Genomic DNA, 15570 nt, shown 5'->3' with positions numbered 1-15570 from the left:
GACAAAGACAGCTGCAGCTGTGAGGGGTCGGGTCTGGGTGCCAGCTTGGCTATGGGCTACAGGTCATGTCTGCTGTGGAGAAGAGACAGCAGAAGAGGAGAAGTTTATGACAGAAGACAAGGGATGGCTTCAGACTGCACAAGAAACGGCAAGACCCAAATACAAATGGAGAGGGCAGACGAGGTGCAGAAAGCCCTGCTCATTCTCTACAGAGGGCATGATAGGGGTCAGGGAGGGGCAGGACACAAGACTTGGTAAACACAGATGGGCCCTCCTTCAGGCTTGACTGAAGTGTGACTTGCGGTGGGAAGTGTGAGGTTGAGGCAGTGGCTGAAGGAAAGCAGGAAGGACAGAACTGTGATGGGGGCTGTGGGCACACCGAGACAGGAGGTTTAAAGGGAAGTCAGCAGCAGGTGGCATCATTGCTTGCAGTTACCGGGGCACCAACTGGCCCACCTACAGGCTCAGTGCGGTGCTGGTCAGATCTGAGCAGAGCACAAGGCCTGCAGGACATCAGTGTATACAGCCACAGCGCAGGCCAGCTAAGTTATTTCTCCATTCAGCAGTCAACAGCAGAAACACCCAACACACAAGAATTTATTTTCAGGACTATAATTTTACTATAGATTAATATTTAATATATAATTTATTTCACATATAAAGACAATTCTGGCTACTATTTGGATATGGTAATGGCCGGGGGTTAGGTGAGTAACTGAGGTCACAGTCAGGCCTGGGCAGACACCATCTTGCTCATGCCTGAGAAATAGGCTTTCTCTCTCTCACTCATCACTTCGAAATGCAAGGGTCTCCTGCAGAAGTTGCACTCCGCTGACGAATGTGGCTTCAACTCCAACCCTACTCGCTTCCACGTGACCAGCAGTTTCTCTGTGGGGAAAGACAGTGTTTGAGCCCCAAAGAATCAGAGCACGTCCACACAGAAGCCTGCACCCCAGTATTCAGGGCAGCAGCAATCCTGACTTCCAACAGTGCAAGCATCCAGCGCCCATGCACGGATGCAAATAGGAAATCATATGGCAATGAAAAGAACAGAGCTAGTCAACACCATGAAGGTATCTGAAAACCATTTTTTGCTTTTAGAGACAGGGTTTCTCTGTGTAGCCTTGGAGCCTGTTCTAGAACCAGGTTGGCCTTGAACTCACAGAGATACACCTGCCTCTGCCTTCTGAGTGCTGGGATTACAGGCATGTGCCACCACTGCTTTTTAATTCTGTATTTCAAGAAAGTAAAATTTTCTTTAATCCCAGCACTCAGGAGGCAGAGGCAGGTAGATCTCTATGAGTTCAAAGCCAGCCTAGTCTACAGGAGCTAGTTCCAGGGCATGCACCAAAGCTACACAGAGAAACCTTGTTTCAAAAACCAAAAACAAAAAAGAAGGTAAAATTTATGGTGTGTGAATTAATCTCAGTGACACAGTTCTAAGAGTAAAAACACAACCCAGAGTTGGGTCTTACTTTACAAAGCAGCTTCAGTAGCTGCTGCATGGTCAGTACGCTACCTGAGTATCTCAGGGACCTGGGGAAGGGGAGCTCAGGGGTGGAGGGCCTACTTAGCCTGCTAAGACCCAGAGTTCAACTCCAGCACTAAAACCAAACAAAAACCCTCTGAGTATCTTGAACATAAAGTCTATCCTTCGAAGTTACCTGACTTGGGAAGGTCCAAGAGGGCCTAGGGAGGCAATGACCAACTAAAACTAAAAGCCCCTTCAGTGTCCACCTCAGGATGGACATGGCGGGTGGGGAGCAGCACAGAGCCACCAGAATGACGTAGTTCAAGGACCACATATGGGGAAAGGGAGAGAGTGCAGAGGAATGTGAGCGGGATTCTAAAGGCCAAGGCAGACTTGTACCATCAGAGGCCTCTAGTCCCCTCAACAGCCACAACCCACATGACAGAAGAGAGGGCATGGGGGGGGGGCAGGCTCCCTGAGAGCTTCCAAACAGACTGTGCACACTGTCAAGTGAGTCACTACTGTTTAATTTTATTTTATTTTTATTTTTTTTTTGGTTTTTCAAGACAGGGTTTCTCTGTAGCTTTGGTGCCTGTCCTGGAACTAGCTCTTGTAGACCAGGCAGGCCTCGAACTCCCAGAGATCTGCCTGCCTCTGCCTCCCGAGTGCTGGGATTAAAGGTGTGCGCCACCACCGCCCGGCTACTACTGTTTAATTTTTGAGTTTTGTCATGTGCCAGCAGAGGGCATGCTTAGCTGCTTGGGACAGGAAGAAACTACTGCCCACCTGAAGCATCAGGTAAACCCTGCCAGAGCTTCGTGCGGTCCCAGTGTGGTGGAGACATTCCCCAGAACCACTGCACCAACTCACCGAGGAAGAAGTTCATCATCTGTGGGGTGTGGTGTGGGGTGGGGGCGATCCGTAGGAGCTCCTCCCCACGCGGCACCGTGGGGTAGTTGATGGCTTGGACGTAGATGTTGTGCCTGGTCATCAGCTCGTCACAGATTTCTGTGTTTTTAGCAGCATCGGCGACCTAAGGTCCGTGACAGCAGGGGCAGGGGCAGGATAAGACATGCTAATTTGGCAGAGACAGTCAAGAACACAGTGTCCATGCATGTGGCTCAGGCTCAAGGCCAGACTGCAGCCGAGTGTACAAGCCTGGAGGAGGTGGGCGATGCTGCCTGGACGCCTGCAGTTTAAGGGAGCTAACATTCGCAGGACGGGCTACAACCCTGGTACGAAATGTCACACAGCTGCCCTCTCAGGTCCTGTACGGTCAAGGAGGCACACACGGCTGCCCTGTCAGGTCCTGTATGGTCAAGGAGGTGCACATGGCTGCCCTCTCAGGTCCTGTACGGTCAAGGAGGCACACACGGCTGCCCTCTCACTCAGGTCCTGTACGGTCAAGGAGGTGTACACGCTGCCCTCTCAGGTCCTGTATGGTCAAGGAGGTGCACATGGCTGCCCTCTCAGGTCCTGTACGGTCAAGGAGGTGCACATGGCTGCCCTGTCAGGTCCTGTATGGTCAAGGAGGTGCACATGGCTGCCCTCTCAGGTCCTGTACGGTCAAGGAGGTGTACACGCTGCCCTCTCAGGTCCTGTATGGTCAAGGAGGTGCTTTTGTTTTGTTTTTTTCACGCAAGCAAATCCTGTTCCCAGGAGGGACTGCCTGCTCTGGGGTACTAGCTATTTCCTTACACTAACCGTGATGTCAGCAGGGATGTGACTGCAGAGGGAAGTGCAAGCCCGGCTCTGAAACGCACCAGGTGGAAAGTCACACCTCAAAGCTGCCCGTGCTTGGCTTCCAGAGCTGTCCAGACACAAGTTCCGTGTTTACCCTGTTAAGGTTACTGCTCTGGAGAGGGAATCTGTGCCCCAGCTCAAAGACTTCCTTCTTATTGTGAAGGCAGCCCAGACACTGAAGACAGAGGGCCACTGGGTAGCCCCTGCCCTAGCAATCACCCTGCACAAGCCCAGCTTTAGGAAGGTGGACAGAACACTGGCACGTCACGTGTGGAGTTTGACCACAGACAGGCCATTACCCGCACAGGGATGATGTGACTCGGGCAGTGGATGACCGGGAGGCCGGCGTCCATCAGCATCTGCCTCATCAGCTTGACATTGCGCTGGTGCTGGCGGCGGAGGGCGCGCCCCTCGGCACTCTTCAGGATCCGCACGGACTCCAGCGCTCCAGCCAGCAGCATGGGAGGCAGGGAGGTGGTGAAAATAAAGCCAGCAGCGTAGGACCGTACGGTGTCGATCAGCAAACTTGTGCTGGCAATGTACCCTCCGACACAGCCGAACGCCTTACCTGGGAGGAAGAGGAGCTGTTAGGTTGGCAACAGCAGTATGGGCGCCGAGAGGCACCGCAGACTTTGCGGCCGTCACCCGGCTAAAGCGTCTGTGGAAGGACTGAACCCTTACTTGCTGTTCAAGCAAAGGGCAGAGTCTGGACAATTGGCATTTGCTGGATAAATACAAACACTCAGAACCTGTTAGGGCTGACTTAGGGTCAGGCTTGTTTTTCAGTTCTGGCCAAGGCCCTTGTATAATCTGTGTCTCATATTTCAGGATTAAGGGCTCCAAAAGGGTTGGTTCTCAGGAACTTTAACTCTGCTCTGCAGTGAACACTTTTCTCAACCACAAGAGGATTAAGCAGGGGCAAACTCCTCGAGTGGAAATTTCTCTGCCTAGCACTTCCACCTCACTGGGCCACACCTCCACCATGTCTACCCCACACACTGGAATTGGCATTTGAATAGGGGGCTTTCCTCTGGGTCTGGAGGAGGCTTCACTCCCTTGACAGGGCTGGAAGACGCTGGGTTTTCCTTGCTGGTCCTTAAGTATAGGTTCTAACTTAGCATTCACTGACTGCTACACGGGTTTCTCACTGCCCTTAAGAAACTCAGAATGTTTATAGAAAGAGAAAAGAAAAAGAAAAACCCTCGAACTTCTACAACCTCTCAGCAATTCTCACAGGCGAAGGCAACATCTACAGTAATGAGCTATAAATACTCATTTATCTTCTCTACAGGAATCCTGATACAGCTCCCAGTGCTATTTCCATCACATTGATGGGGAGAAAACAAAACAAAACAGGCATGGAAAGGTCACACAACCAGGGAGCTGCACAGCCGGGACTGAGGGCCAGACTTTGGTGCCATATGAGGAGAGGAGCAGGCTGGGACAGTGGAGCGCTGGCTCCCTGGGCCAGGCACAGGGCACAGCATTTCCCAGCACCTGCTGGAAGAGCACTGGGGCGCTCGCTCCTTCAGAATCCAGCAGCACAGAGTGAAGGCTTTTGTCACAGTATGTAGTAAGAGCCAGAAGAATGACTGGAATGAGCTCAGATGGCAAGTAATGTAATTCCTGTCATGTTTAGCTGTGGGAGTCTGCGAGCCTCGATGTCCCCAGGGATGCTCCAAAGCGGGGCTAGCATCCACTGGAATGAAAAAATTCACTGCAAGATGGAAGTGGTGGCATGCCTACAGAGCCAGCACTGGGGAACCTGAAGCAGAAGGGCCATCGTGAGGTCAGCCTGGGCTATAGACTAAAACAAAATGCACCCCAAAGAGAAACAGTCCAGGCTTTACATGCTACCACATTGCTTCCTATGCTGATGCCGGTCAGACCAGCCAGCCGCTGGTCTTCTTACGTATCCGAAGTTCAGTGTAAAAGCGGAATTTACAAAGCACACACACCAAGTGTCCCAGAAATGATGTCCATTTTTGACATGACTCCATCCCGGTCACCGATCCCTCCACCTCGAGCACCATACAGCCCCACCGCGTGGACTTCATCCACAAACGTGACTGCTCCAAACTCATGGGCCACATCACACAGCTCTTCCAGTGGGCACACTGCTCCTAAAGAAAACCACGGAAAATATTAGTATTCGTGGTTAGAGCCAAAGCAAAGGACTTACATTCTTTTTCTGTTTTTCTGAGACAGGTTTCTCTGTATACCCTGGCTACCCTGCAACTCTGTCTGTAGACCAGGCTGGCTTTGAACTCAGTTCCATTAGTCTCTGCCTTCTGAGTGCTGGGATTAAAGGTGTGTGCCACCAATGCCTGGCTTGCCTTATATTCTGTGGGGTCACTTTTAGTACTGGAGAGAAAATGAACTTACCCCAGTACCTGTTTGCCTTGAGGTCACAGTCTAGCAACAGCTAGAGCAGAAAACCCAGTTACCCCATCCATACAATGTCTCTCAATTACAGAATCCCAGCAGAGACAAAAATGCAAAACCAAAGGAAACCTTCTATTTTTGTTTGTTCCTGGCAATGAGTGTAGCACTGGAGACACCATGAAGCAGAAGCCTGACGACCAGCTCTGCCCCCAGGGCCCACATACCGCACCTTTTAAACAGTTCCAGGCTTCAGACTGGTCTCAGCACAGACTCACCATCCATGGAATGAACAGTTTCGAATGCTACAATCTTGGGAACTGCGGGGTCAGATCTTTGCAGCAGTTCTCGGAGATGGCTGACATCGTTGTGGCGGAAGATGTATTTTGGCACTCGACTGTTGCGAATCCCTTGGATCATGGAGGCATGGTTCCCAGAATCAGAGTAAATTTCACAGCCTGATGTGAGAAAAATGCATCTTAGGGGCAGAGGCATCAAAGACAACTGACATCCTGGACAGGTACAACAGACCTTTTCCTGCTGACAGTGCCTTGAAAATGTTCACTATGAAAGACACCGTGAGTCAGTATTTGTCCTGACATGGTAACTAGCTACTGCGTCTCTTCTCGGAAAATGCAAAGGCAAAGATAGCCCATGGCTGTTGGGATGGAGCTCGGCTGCAAGGCACTTGATTTAAAGAGCTGACGCCCTGCGTTCTATCCCAGCATCATGAAACACAGAACACAAAAAAACACAGAACATGGAGAACAATCCTTAAAGCCACAATGCCACATACTCAGAAGCCCAGCATTCTGAGGCAGGAGAACCAACAATATGAAGCCAGCCTGTGTTACACAGTGAGATTATGTGCAAAAACAAAAACTGTCTCAAAAAAAAAAAATGGGTACCTCATTTAAACTCAATGAAGATGTGACTAAATGCAATGAAGCATCTGCTAAAGGAGCTTCTTAGAATATGACTACAATCGAGTCAGGGGCTTAAGGGCAGGACCTTCTGACCACGTTCTGCTGGAACTCCCAGTCAGCACCTCGTGCTGATCCAGGCTGCCAGGCTGACTTGGAGGGGCCTTCTTAGTAGCCAATGCTCTTGTCATTATGCAGACCTTCAAACGTGCCAGGACGCTGACACAAGGCCTCCTTACCAGGCATCATCTTAGCCAGGGTGAAGAGGGTGGAGTCGTTGGCTACGAAGCAGGAAGAAAACAAGAGTGCTGCATCTTTGCCATGGAGGTCGGCCAGCGCCTGCTCCAGTTCCACGTGGAACTTACTGGTGCCAGAAATATTCCTAGTCCCACCAGCTCCTGCACCATGCTGCTTCACCGTCTCCCTGTTAAAAATAAGTGAAATACTAATACTCCAGGGTTCAGATCTCCAGAACCTATTAAAGATTTGCTTATTTATTATGTGTACAGTGTTCTGCCTGCATGAATGCCTGCATGCCATAAGAGGGCACCAGCCCTCATTACAGATGGCTATGAGCCACCATGTGGTTGCTGGGAATTGAATGCTAGACCTCCGGAAGAACAGCCAGTTCTCTCAATCTCTGAGCCATCTCTCTAGTCCCAGAATTCATTTAAAATCCAGGGGTCTTACATTCCTACAACCCCAGCACTGGAGCAGAGGGGATCTCAAAAAACAAAGATAAAAGGCTATGGAATACAGACCTAAGGCTGCCCTCAGGCTTCTAAGCACACCCCACCCCACCCTACACATACAAGTACATAGCACACATAAATACACACTATAACACACACTCTCTCTTCTCTCTCTCTCTCTTTCTCACACACACACGAACACTTTAGGGTTGGGGCTGGAGCTCAGTTGGTAGAGTGCTTACTTAGTATATAAAAAGCCATGGGTTCAATTCCTGGTACTGCATAAACACACATGGAGTATGTGCCTGTAATCCCAGCATACACACAAAACAACAACAAAACCATGATTATACTTCAACTAAGCAAGAAAACTCACGGTTCTATTTTTATTTCATTTTAATTTTTTGTTTGTTTGTTTGTTTGTTTGAAACAGGATCTCACTATGTAGTTCTAGCTATCCTGGAACTCACTATGCAGACCAGGCTGGCCTTGAATTAACAGAGACCTGTCTGCCTTTGCCTCCCAAGTGCTGGGATTAAAGGCATGCACCACTATGCCCAATTTATTTTTTATTAAAAAAAAAAAAAGAACCTTTTAACCCATGGTTCTAAACATCATATAAATTGGTCCTCTTTCCAGAACCCAAGAAAATGAAAATTATGTTGATCTCACCTAGGAGCTCTTTCATTATGAAACCTGGGCCATAAATCTTAGAGCGATTGTTAAGAATAAGTGTTCAGGGACTGGAGCAATGGCTCAGTGGTTAAGAGCATTGACTATTCTTCCAGAGGACCCAGGTTCAATTCCTAGTTCCAGAAGATCCAATACCCTCTTCTGACCTCTAAGGCACACACATGGCAGACATGCAGGTAAAATACTCATGCACATAAAATAAATAAATCTTTCAGCATAAGTGTTCATTTAACAGTCATTAAGACATATTAGCCATGTAACTTAAACTAAGGCTTCTTTTTCTAAGAATAATCATTGCCCCAACAATAAGTTAAGAGAAAGCACACTCTAGAAGGCAGCAAAGCAGTCACACATTAGGACACATGCAAATGCTATTGCTCAACCTCATATGGGACTCTCTTTAGCAAGCCCTTGGAGAATTTGATGAGCAACTCTCTCAAGCCATGGTGGGCCTCCTGAAGAACAAAGATGGGACCTCCATCCTTTTAAACACGTCATCCTGAAATAGCCTTTTCCACTACCTTCATATTTGTCTCTAAGAAAGTCAACAGCGGTGGTTATCAAAGGCTGAGAACATGTGCCAGTGAGGTGGCTCAGCAGGGAGGGGCTTTGCTGTAAAGTATGGTGGCCTGCACTCAATCCCGGGACTCCTGGACCGGAGGACCGAGAGCTGTGTCCACAGGGAAAAGCAGTATCACCGTGGCACACTTGCAGTGACTAAATATTCTCCCACAAAACATCCAGCTGTAAAAGCCATCTATGTCTTGCCAAATAATGCCAGTTACTTACATGACTGCCCCACACACGCGCGGGTGGCGACTCATGCCTAGGTAGTCGTTACTGCACCAGACCGACACCTGCTTTTTGGTGAGGAGAGAGTCCGTGTAGTCGTCAGCCATAGGGAAGATTTGTGCTCTCCGGTTCACAGTTTTAAAAACTCGGTAGGTATGGTCATTTTTTTTCTCATCAATTTTCTTCTCAAAGAAACGATCATATTGAAAAGTGGAAACAGCTAAAATGGAGACAAACAAAAGACAGTGCAGTCTTTTAAGAAGACTCTCCGGGTTTGGGGAAAGACAGACCTGAGTTCAGGTCTCAGCTTGGCCATTTCATGGCTATATTCAGGACTAGAATGATGTCCCAGTACCGTGATAAGTGCAGGGTACACTGTCCAGTATATAGGCGATGGGTAACAAAAGAGAGGAGGCCAATGATCAGAAGCATCAGTGCCACTGAGCCCAACAGTACTCAAGCAAGGACCACAGGGCTCTCCCTCACCATGCCGCTTCACCTCCAATCTGACATACGGTTAACTCACAAACGACAAGACTCACATTTTGGCAAGTTATCCTGAAGAAGATGAGACACTCTTTCTGGCCTCTGCTTCCGCATGATATCCTGGAAGTTCTTCAGCTGCTGGCTTGGATCCTCTCCACCAGTTTTCACACTGGTCACACTGGGGATCACAGAGTTTTGGGCAATTTCTATGGCAAAAATAACAAGAGGCATAAAAGATGGACTTTATATTCTTAGTTCACAATACCTTCTAGGCATAATAGTTAACAGGGGTGGGCAGGCACAGCTGAAGCAGTTCATCAGCTAAGAGCACTGGCTGCTCTCCTGGAGGGGGTAGGCGGGCACAGCTGGAGCAGTTCATCAGCTAACAGCACTGACTGCTCTCCTGGAGGGGGTGGGCAGGCACAGCTGGAGCAGCTCATCAGCTAAGAGTACTGGCTGCTCTCCTGGAGGGGGTGGGCAGGCACAGCTGGAGCAGCTCATCAGCTAAGAGTACTGGCTGCTCTCCTGGAGGGGGTGGGCGGGCACAGCTGGAGCAGCACTGGCTGCTCTCCTGGAGGGGTGGGCGGGCACAGCTGGAGCAGCACTGGCTGCTCTCCTGGAGGGGGTGGGCGGGCACAGCTGGAGCAGCTCATCAGCTAACAGCACTGGCTGCTCTCCTGGAGGACCTGAGTTTGATTCCCAGCATCCACATGGTAGCTCACAGCTGTCTGGAACTAGAGTTCCAGGATCTGACATCCTCTTCTGGCCTCTTTGAGCACCAGGCACATTTTGGTGCACAAATATATATATATATATAAGCAAAACAGTAAAATCAATTTTCTTTTTCAAAAAAAAAATATCTTATTGTCTGGGCATCTTGGTACATGCCTTTAGTTCCAGAACTCGGGAGGCAGAGAGAGGCAGATCTCTATAAATCTGAGACCAGACTGTGCTACACAGTGAAACCCTGTCTCAAAACACAAAACCAATAGAATAGACTGTTGTCTACTTCATGAAAAGAAGCCAATCATAACCAAAGTCAGTTATAATGAGTATAGAATGTCTCCTCCTTCAGTGTGTTTATTATATAGAAGTATTTGATCCTGGGCTGCTTTGGGCTTTTCGAAATGTAGTACTGTTGTAGCCCAGGCTTGCCTCGCGTGTGTAGTGCTAAGGGTACAGGCCTCAGTGCCATTTTGTTTTCACAGCTACCAGATAGTCCCAACGGACATGAATTAGAGCCTAAGGCTCCCAGCTGACCGGCACACCTTCTGGACTCTCTACAGCCTATTCCCCTCCTGAATACTTCTTGCATGAGGCAGTCTTCTTTTTTTTTTTTTTTTTTTTTTCGAGACAGGGTTTCTCTGCATTGCTTTGGAGCCTGTCCTGGAGCTAGCTCTTGTAGACCAGGCTGGCCTCGAACTCACAGAGATCCACGTGCCTCTGCCTCCCAAGTGCTGGGATTAAAGGCGTGCGCCACCACCGCCCAGCTCCCCTTTTTCTTTTTTCTCTTCTTTTTTCAAGATAGGGCCCCTCTAAGCAGCCCTGGATGTCCTAGAACTGGCTATGTAGACCAGGTCGAAATTAAACTCACATTGATCCCCCTGCCTCTGCCTCCCAGGTACTGGAATTAAAGTTGTGTGCCATGCTCAGCATGCTGAGGCTTTTAGGGGCGGTTGGGAGCTCGATGAGGGTAAGGTTGCTCTCCCATGACCACCAGAAGGACAAATAGCTTGGGAGTCCCAAGCTAGCGCTTACTGCAGTAATACTATGGTTCTATCTTCTATCCTTCGAAAGGGTAAGGAGTACCAAAGAGACAAATGAATGCTGGCCTCTGCTCAAGACGACAGGTTATTTCCAGAAAGTGAGCATGACTTGGGAAGCTGGCTACCTCCTATTCCTTCACCAGAAAGCAAGTCCCACATTTTGCAATACAGTCGGGATGGTCTAGCTTGAGGATCCCCTTCCTCTCTGGCACTAGAGAGGAAGGTATTCCCATTAGCACTATGCTGGCCTAGTAAGAGCTCACACATAAACCGGAGGTCCCAGGGGCCCAAATGACAGGCTCCCTCTTCCCATGGGCCAGAGTCGTTTCTGTTACCTTTCCTCACAGCGTGCATTTCCTGCACATCCTCCTGAAGCTCCAGGCTGGCCTTGCGGAAGACACTGCTGCTTGTCTGGCTCATCTGTGCGGCCAAGAAAGGGCACTTGCTCCCAGAGCCCTGGCTTGTCGCGGGTGACGGGTGTCCTGACGGGAGCTGTGCGCCATCTGGAGTCAGCTGGGATTCGTCAGGAGCCTGCTGGACTGCGGCTTTGGCAGTTTTCTCTTCTGAGGAAGGAAAGGGAAAGAACAGGCATCAGGACCTGCTTGCACAAGCAAGTCACCGAGTCACAGCGCCTCAAACTTTATGGTCGTTCTAGTCTGTAACCCATGCTCGAGTTTCCTTTGTTAAACTCTGCTAACATCCATTCTCGCCCGCCTCGCCGTACAGCGGTCCTCTGAAGGGCTGGTTGGCCCAGACCAGTTAGCACCCAAACTCACAGGCATTCTTCTAAACCCAAGATCACTATTTTATACTTTCAGACAAACCAATATTCTTTTTCCATTTGTTAAGACAGGGTCTTACTATGCAGCCCATGATACTTGACTTGGCAATCCTACTGCCTCAGCCTCCTCAGTGCTGGGATTATGTGTGCACTTAGCCCCCAAAGCTCTTGACTTGGATCACTGTCAGCAAATTCTACCTAAGGCATTGGTAGCAGTCACCGTTACTCACTTCACGGTTTCTAAACAGATTCCCAGTAAAGCTCAACCAGTTTTAACAATACTTCTGAAAAAGAAAGAGGCCATCACTCAGATCTTCACACTGATCTCTCTGGGTTCAGACTATTAGTGTGCCGGAAAGGACGCAGGCTCCACGCACACAGCTCACCTACTTTCTCGTTTAAGTTCATCAGAGCTGCTGACCTAACCCAACGGGCTGGTTTGGGGCTCTAAGTTACAATGACTCCTCGATCCCTTGAGCAATGTGCTCACCTTCCTTCTAGAAAAAGTCTCCCTTCATCATTTTGGAATACTCCCATGAGTCACTGGCTACTCTTTCTACAACTTGGGTAAGGTGTCTCAATACAGTTTCCATAACATTTTCTATAAAAGGAAGTTAAGAAATGTTATTTTAAAATTAACTTAATTTTACAAGTAATGTAGATGTGTTGTGGAAAGTCTAGACAACAGAAGGGAAATGAGCCTTCTAACTCAAACACGGCCACCACAGACGCGCTGAGAAAAGATAACTAACTCCAGACAGGAAATCCCCTGAAGGACTGAGCCCTGCTCCCTTACAGAACAAACGTTCCTTTCCTACAGGAAGGCGAAACACTCACTAGGATTAGGCGGACTCTGAAAAGTCCTTCTCCTAGATATGGCTCAGTGGTTAGGAGCACTGACTGCTCTTTGAGAGGACCCAGGTTCAATTCCCAGCACCCACATAACAGCTCATAGCTGTCAGCAACTTCCAGGAGATCTGATTCCCACATACAGACATACTTGCAGGCAAAACACCAATGTATATAAATAAAACTAAACAAACAAACAAAAAAAAACAAAAAGCCCCTTTCCTGGCAGAAACTGACCAAGACCACTCCAGCCTGTTCATTAAAGCTTATCTGCCTGAGTGGGTCCATGCATTGACAGCACTAACTCCACGCCGCACTTACACAGTGCACCCAGAGCAAGCCCTGAAGCTGAAGAACAGGCAGTAGGGTGGTGGGTGCCAAGCACTGGGGGAAGGAGTATGGTGGTTAATTAAGTTTGGGAAGATGAAGAAAGTTCTGGAACTGGATAGTGACAGAATGATACAAGCATCTGTAATACTACGGATTCACACACTTAAATGATTCAAACGGACACTGTAGTTGTGCCATGCTTATCATCCTAGCACTTACAGGGCTGAGGCAGGAGGATTGCCACAGCTGGAGGGCAATCTGGGCTATGTTATGAGACTCTGATGGAAAAAATAAAAAGCTAAAATGGCAAGTTTTATGCTATAGGTATTTTACAAACACACATACACACACACATTTTACTTAAAGGGAAGAAAAAAAAACCAAAAAAGATGGCTCAGTGGTTAAGAGCACTTGCTGCTCTTCCAGAGGACTCAGGTTCAATTTTCAGCACTGAGATGGTGGTACAACCATCTGTAACTCTCCAGAGGATCTGACCCCTTCTTCTGGCCTCCTTGGACACCAGGCATACAGTGGTGCAGTCAAACATTCATATACATAAAATACAATGAATACATCTTCTAAAAAAATAAAAACCTGGCAGCAGTAGCTGAGGTCTGTGATGTCAGCACTGGGGAGGCAGAGGAGGGGTCATGACTATGTGGTCAGTGTGAGACCCTGCCTCAAAATGCTAAGCAGGGCCGGGCGGTGGTGGACACCTTTAATCCCAGTACTCAGGAGGCAGAGGTAGACGAATCTCTGTGAGTTCGAGTCCAGCCTAGTCTACAGAGCGAGTTCCAGGCCAGCCAGGATTGTTACACAGAGAAACCCTGTTTCAAAAAATTAAAAAAAAGGCCGGGCGGTGGTGGCGCACGCCTTTAATCCCAGCACTCGGGAGGCAGAGGCAGGCGGATCTCTGTGAGTTCGAGACCAGCCTGGTCTACAGAGCTAGTTCCAGGACAGGCTCCAAAGCCACAGAGAAACCCTGTCTCGAAAAAAACCAAAAAAAAAAAAAATACTAAACAGATTTTAAAATCACTACTTTACGAGTCAAAGGCCAAATCTTCATTGAGGAACAGACTGCAAGCGGCTGCTCGCAGCAGACAATGAGGAAACACTAGAGCCCAACAGACCTGACATGAGATCCAGAAACCTGTATTGTTTCTCAAAAGCTCCTAATCCAGGAGTCAGAGGGCAGTTACACAAGAGGACCCCCTCCCATGCACAGTGCTGATCCCTCCCCTAGAGTGGCCCTTACCACCAAGGAGGTGTCTCACTGCTAACCCTACTCACTCTCGTTGGCTGGAGGGGTTTCTTTGGTCTGCTGGCAGTGGATTGCTGACGTGGACAGGGCTCGAGGGGCTGGCTTGGCTCCCACTTCCATCATCATCTTGGGGCAGTTTTGAGCATAGAACAAGAGAGATTTTCCTGCCTTCTGCAGAAAGGCCTGAGGGACTCGCGATAAGAATGGGCATCTTCGAACCACAGTCTCCATGTCTGCAGAGGTTGCTGGCTCCTGGAGAAGAACCCACTGTGAGTGATGTCAAGGGTGCCCTGGGCATACCTCTCACTCAAAACCAAACCAACCAAACAAAGAAAACTAACAACGACAGCACCGACTGCATCGAGGTAGGACTCAGTAAAGGAGTGGCGGCCACACTCTACCCAGGTCACCACTTCATTCTCCACCTCTCCATAAAAGCCCTCGGGCAAAGCAACTTCTCCACAGTAAATAGGGACGATTAATAACCAAGGGGGTGGAAGAGATGAAGGACAAAGCAGAATAGGTGTGGGAGGCCATAGGCTCCTCGAGGAGTGTGCACCTTAGCAAACATACAGGGACAACAGTGAGGCTAGCGAAGAAGTCACTGTCACCTGAACAGGCAGGGAGGACGCCTAGGGACCCTAGCAACCCGAGGGAGGGGAAAGAGTCTAGACCAGCCTTGAGTTCCCGAGACAAGGTCATGCCCCTACAGCTGGAATCGGGAAAGGGAGCAGAAAGAAGGATAGGGTCAGGGCTGACTCGGACAGGAGCAGGGCTAACCAGCCCAGAGAGTGGGGCTGGTGGAAGGGGGTCAGCGGTGAGTCAGAGGTTCCCTGGGGTCGCAAGGGTAGGAAGGAGATTCTGAAGCCGCCTGTCAAATGCCGAATGTCACGAGAGGACGGAACCGGGCCTCTGAGGTAGCCTAAGCGGTAAAGATGAGGTGGTGGTGGACGGTGAGCCAAGGTGGGGGCCAGAGGGGGATGGGGCTTGTGGCCGCGGTGGCGGGGCGCGCCGGCTTCCCGTGACCACCGAGCGCGACCCTTACCTGCGCGGGCTCTCGACGGGACGGCGGTGGGCGCTCGAGTGGAGGGCGCTAAATGGACCAATGCCCTTGTCCGCTATAGCAGCCTGGGGACGCAACTGCTGTGTGGCCCTAATATAGAGCCAGAGTGACCGCTGCGCATGCGCTGTGGGCGCGGCCTCTCCGGCGCACGCGCACCGGAGTCGGCAGAGCAGGGAGGCTGGTCTCTCCGTGTGGGGCTCTGCTCCAGCTGGTGGACTGTGACTCAGGCCTAGGCTTCCAAGACCAGGAGGGCAAGGTGGTGGGCGGGCGGGCAAGGGCGGACGGGCAAGTCCCTTTTTGGACTCCATCCTTCGGTCCTCTGTCACCTTCCACGAACA

The 15570-nt window shown here is 49.7% G+C and overlaps 1 protein-coding gene across 1 annotated transcript; it reads right to left on the bottom strand.

Moving 5' to 3' along the window:
• Positions 1-596: 596 nt before the first annotated feature.
• Alas1 (5'-aminolevulinate synthase 1) lies at positions 597-15343 on the bottom strand. Its single transcript, XM_041677291.1, has 11 exons — positions 15215-15343; positions 14199-14421; positions 11284-11511; positions 9239-9388; positions 8694-8916; positions 6759-6943; positions 5875-6054; positions 5173-5337; positions 3514-3782; positions 2342-2504; positions 597-888 (listed from the first exon to the last, which is right to left on the bottom strand). The coding sequence occupies exons 2-11, from the start codon at positions 14398-14400 to the stop codon at positions 728-730; spliced, it is 1926 nt and encodes a 641-aa protein (XP_041533225.1). The 5' UTR covers positions 14401-14421; positions 15215-15343; the 3' UTR covers positions 597-727.
• Positions 15344-15570: the final 227 nt, after the last annotated feature.

This window comes from Microtus oregoni, unplaced genomic scaffold, assembly GCF_018167655.1.
Source record: "Microtus oregoni isolate MIOR12 unplaced genomic scaffold, Mior012 000028F_ref0000031, whole genome shotgun sequence".
NCBI lineage: Eukaryota > Metazoa > Chordata > Mammalia > Rodentia > Cricetidae > Microtus > Microtus oregoni.
The sequence above is the reverse complement of the archived record's forward strand: the minus strand, read 5'-3'. Positions and strand labels throughout refer to the sequence as shown.